Source organism: Grammomys surdaster, unplaced genomic scaffold (genome assembly GCF_004785775.1).
Source record: "Grammomys surdaster isolate TR1022 unplaced genomic scaffold, NIH_TR_1.0 130, whole genome shotgun sequence".
Taxonomy (NCBI): domain Eukaryota; kingdom Metazoa; phylum Chordata; class Mammalia; order Rodentia; family Muridae; genus Grammomys; species Grammomys surdaster.
Genome location: NW_021604588.1, coordinates 2,038,664 through 2,043,256, shown reverse-complemented (window position 1 = coordinate 2,043,256; position 4,593 = coordinate 2,038,664). Strand labels below are relative to the sequence as shown.

Genomic DNA, 4,593 nt, shown 5'->3' with positions numbered 1-4,593 from the left:
TCTCTCTCTCTCTCTCTCTCTCTCTCTCTCTCTCTCTCTCTCTCTCTCTCTCTCTCAAGTTTTGCTGTGTGTGTATAGGTGCCAGCATAGGGTGTCTGGTCCCCTGGGGCTGTAGTTGCAGGCCATTGTGAACTACCTGACAGGGGTGGGGCCAGGGAGGTAGAGAGTAGGGTATTCTGGGAACCAAAATGTGTTGTCTGGAAGAACAATAAGAACAGTTAGCCCCTGAGCCCTGTCTCTAACCAAGAGAGTTTGTTTTAGCTCTTTCTCGCACATGCGGTGTTCATCTTTCAAGGCTCACTCAATGAATACCTTTTCTCTTGAAACCATTATCTTGATTACTGATCGAGGCTCTCTTAGAACTGTGAATGTTTGCAGTTATTACCACTGACTTGGTAATCATACTCTAGGTTGTGGTTTCATGTGTGACTGTTCCTGAGAGATGTAAAATTAGCACCTGCCTCCAAACTGGAATAGTACCAGCAGCCCAAGGACCGAGTCACTCACACTAGCTCATCTCTATAGGGATCGCTTGAGTAGCTATGAACGGATAAAGCCAGCCCTCTATCCCCTCCTCCTTACCCAGCATCTGTTGTAAAGTCTACTCTCAGGCAATCACAGTGCACAGCACTACAGCTGACTACAGGCCCGGCCCCCAAAAAGCATAGCCAAGTGTACCGAGGGAGGGAAGTTCCTTGTATGTGTACTTTGCCATTGCCCTTCCCAGTCTGCTGCCTTGGAAGACACTTCAGCCATGGGGAGGGTGGCTTATTGTACTACAGTCTGCACGCAGAACAGTTAAATGGTGGCTGGTGAAAGATGGAGGTCCTCTAGCTGGGACTCCAAGGTCTGGGCTCATACATATCTTTGTCTTCTGCTAGTCTTTTTTTTTTTTTTTTTTAAATTGTTGTTTTGAAGCAAGATCTCTCTATATGACTATCCTGGAATTTGGAATAGACCAGGCTGGCTTCAAATTCACAAAAAAAAAATCTCCTGCTGGGATTAAAGGCATAGGCCCACGTGTCAGCTCTTCTACTGATCTTAGGTTTTCATCTGCTCAGTGCCTTGCTCAGTTACATTTTTCTTTGAGAGTGGGGCTGTGTCTAAAAGAAGGGCCCTTGGAACTAGCCAACTATTTGATAGGGGCTAACTTCTTCAAATGTGTTGCAATATCTTATATTCAAAGAGTCTTAAAACTGATTAAGACAAGATCAAAGAAAGACAATTTATCATTCTTAGTTTCCACCTCTTTAAAACATAGTAGTGATATGAAATGCAGTAGCCAAGGACTGAGTGAACTTGTTCTCCAGCTTTTAATTTTTAAGTTAATCTTTTTGTGATATTATGGTTCAAAGCCAGGGTGTCAGCCATGTATGTTAGGCAAGTGTTGTACCTCTGAGCTCCAGTCCCCACTTGATTCAGATTTTTAATTGACACATAAGTATTAGGCACACTTATGATGTGCAGTGATGTTTTCCTGTGCACTGATCAGTCAGGGCAGATAGCTTCTCCATGAATCAATCGCTCGTCTGTGTTGGGAACATTCAGCATCTTTATTCCTGGCCCTTGTTCTTTCCCAGGAAGCTGGACGGTAGGAGAAGAGAAGATGTCACTAAGAAACCGGCTGTTAAGATCTGGTGAGAATCCTGAGCAAGATGAAGCCCAGAAAAATCTCTTGGACACACACAGAAATGGTAAGAGCTTTAATGTTTCTGAGGTAAATTAATGAGCTTCAGAGCAAGTTCACTGTTTTAGGGCAGGGCTCGTAATTTGTTATTGCAAATTCATTTTGGTGGTTTTGTATATCTGGTAGTGAATAAGATCATATTAGTTAATTTAGTGATGAGCTGGAGAGATGGCTCCGTGGTTAAGAGCAGTTGTTCGTGGTTAGGTCCCATGTTCGAATCCCAGCACCCATTGACATATTGGTTAATAACTATAAATCCAGTTCCAGGGATTCTGCTGCCCTCATCTGGCCTCTGAGAGCACTGCATGCATATGGCACACAGACACATGCAGAGAAAACTTCTGTGTACATAAAATAAGAGTAAATAAATAAAAATGAATTCAACAAACATTGCTATTGTGTTTTAGATGTTACCCATTTATTCAGCCAGCCCAGCCTACCAGTGATTATTGAACTGTCCTGCTGGATCCTTGATTACAGAAGTGATCGTTACATATGTGTTTGCATTTATGGAGCCTCAAGTTACATGAGTGGCATGGCCCTTAAAATCATGCAGTTTGGGATCTAGTTTACTGATGCCCTGGGTTTGTCTCCAGTATAACCAAACCAAACAGGAACAAAACAAAAAACATCACTGTGTTAGTCAGGGCCTGCCTTATAGGTTCAGTCCGTTATCATCAAGGCAGGAGCATGGCAGTGTCCAGGCAGGCTCTGATTGGTACAGTAGGAGTTGAGAATTCTACATCTTCATTTGAAGGCTACTAGGAGAAGACTGGCTTCCAGGCAGCTAGGATGAGGATCTTAAGGCCCACACCCACAGTGACACACCCACTCTAACAAGGCCACACCTCCTAATAGTACCACTTCCTGAGCCAAGCACATACAAACCATCACAGCCACATAATTGCATTTCTATAGATAAGTATAATCTTATAAAGTTACTAATTATATTACTAATATGTAATGAATGAAATCAAGTAGGGATTAGACTCTGAACTGATGTATATGTTTCAGGAGAGAGAAAAATTGGGGTGTTTAGTTTTTTGCTTAAACATGAAGAGTGTAATACAGTACTTGTTAAGGTTGGGGCTTAGGGTAAGAATGGCAGATTTGGAGCTGTAACCCTTGTGATGTCATCTGTTACATCAGGATATTTATTTTTTGCAATGGCATTTGTATAGTTTTGCTTTCAGTAGAGACCTGAAACTCGAGACTTGTTTGGTTAACAAATAGGGGAAGGATTTCCAGAGTTGTCTTTGGCATCCTCAGACCGCTTTTCATAAAGAGGCTCTCTTTAACCTTTCCTACTTTAAGAACCAGCAGCCAGATTGCACCAGGATGATGAAGGAGTCTGTTTAGTTGGTATAATGAGGTTTATTGACAGACTCTCCGTCACCTATTTATGACGTATTGCACGTGGTTGGATTCTAATGTGCTCTAGAGAGTGAAGTTTATGCAAAGGGAAGAGGCAGCCCTGGAAAGAAACACTCTCCTTCCCTCCATTATTCATGGTCTTGCTGTAGTCTGGGTTGTCTCCTTTGCCTGGATTCCTACAAATAAGTACTTCACTTTTTTTTTATGTTAATACTTCTTAGAGACTGAGAAATCTGTAATCATTATCACATATTATTGTTCTCTTTATATTTTGATGTTTAAAAAGCTGTTTTGTTTTGCCTAGAGGGTTTTTTCTCTGTTGCTTTGCTTCATTCAGTCTCCCAAGTGTAGGGATTAGAGGCATTCGGCACCAAGCCCAGTTTTCTTGCAGGGAGTCCTGTTTGCTCGGCAAACATTCTACTGAGCTAGAGTCCCCAGCCATGAGTTGTAGTCATTCTAGGTTTTAATACAGCTGTTAAAAAATTACATTGTTTAGCTTAAATTCAGAAGCGTGTCACTCTCCTGGTCTTAATGCAGGTAATGCTGATTGGAAAATAAAGTGTGGTTTTCCACTTTAATGTTTTGTGGAATCTGGATGAGTAAACTGTGACCTTTCAGTTGCAAAGGCTTTGAAGGCCTGTCAGTGTGGCTGAGGAGCCAGGCCAGCCTAGGAGCTTGTTGCTTTCCCTCACATGTAGTCAATAAAAATCTCATTTTAATAGGGTCCCTGGTGGTTCATATACACGTTAAAATTTGAGATATAGCTTATAAACAACCTAAAATGTGAGAAAAATAGCTTTTATTTATTTAGATTCCCCCCCCTTTTTTTTTCCTGAGGCAGGCTGTAGCCCAGGCTGGGCTGGAACTTGTTATGTGGTAGATGTTGGCCTTGAACTTTTGATTCTCCTGCTTCAACCTCCCAGGTGCTGGGATCATGGCTGTATACCTCCATACTTCCATGTCCAACTTGAGACACAGCTTTTAGGTGAATGAGAATCACCTCTGAATGAAGGCATTATTCAGAACAGCAGCTTGAGGTCTGAGTCAGAATCTCTGTAGGGAGGTCCCAAGGTGTGAAGTATGAAAGAGCCTGCTATTGGTACTGATTGCTTTTTTTCTTGGTCAGATACCACTGCTATGAAGAACTTTGGCATCTAACTTCGTTATACTCCACTGATAAAATTCCACAGGCATAGTGACACGTGCATTAAATCCCAGCCCTCAGGAGGCAGAAGCAGATGGGTCTCTGTGAAGCCACATTGAGCCCATGTCTCTAAAACAAACAAAAAAGATAATAATTGGCTGGGGGGGGGTGGCGCTGTAGGGATGGCTTAGTGCTTAAGAGTACTCACCACTCTCTGCACCCACTAATGGCTTGCAGCCATCCTAATTCCAGTTCTAGAGAATTTGACTCCCTGGCTTCCTCAGGCACCAAGCATGCACAGAGTGCACAGACACACATGCAGGCAAAACATTCATATATATGTATATGTATATGTATATGTATATGTATATGTATATGTATATGTATA

The 4,593-nt window shown here is 42.2% G+C and overlaps 1 protein-coding gene across 2 annotated transcripts in view; it reads left to right on the top strand.

The window, feature by feature from the left end:
• The window catches only part of Soat1 (sterol O-acyltransferase 1), a 43,995-nt gene that overhangs the window by 5,962 nt on the left and 33,440 nt on the right, over positions 1–4,593 (top strand). For both annotated transcript variants that reach the window (XM_028759707.1, XM_028759697.1), the window contains one exon: positions 1,581–1,694. In XM_028759707.1, coding sequence (XP_028615540.1) covers positions 1,607–1,694 — 88 coding nt within the window. In that variant the 5' untranslated portion in view covers positions 1,581–1,606. The remainder of the gene's footprint in view (positions 1–1,580; positions 1,695–4,593) is intronic.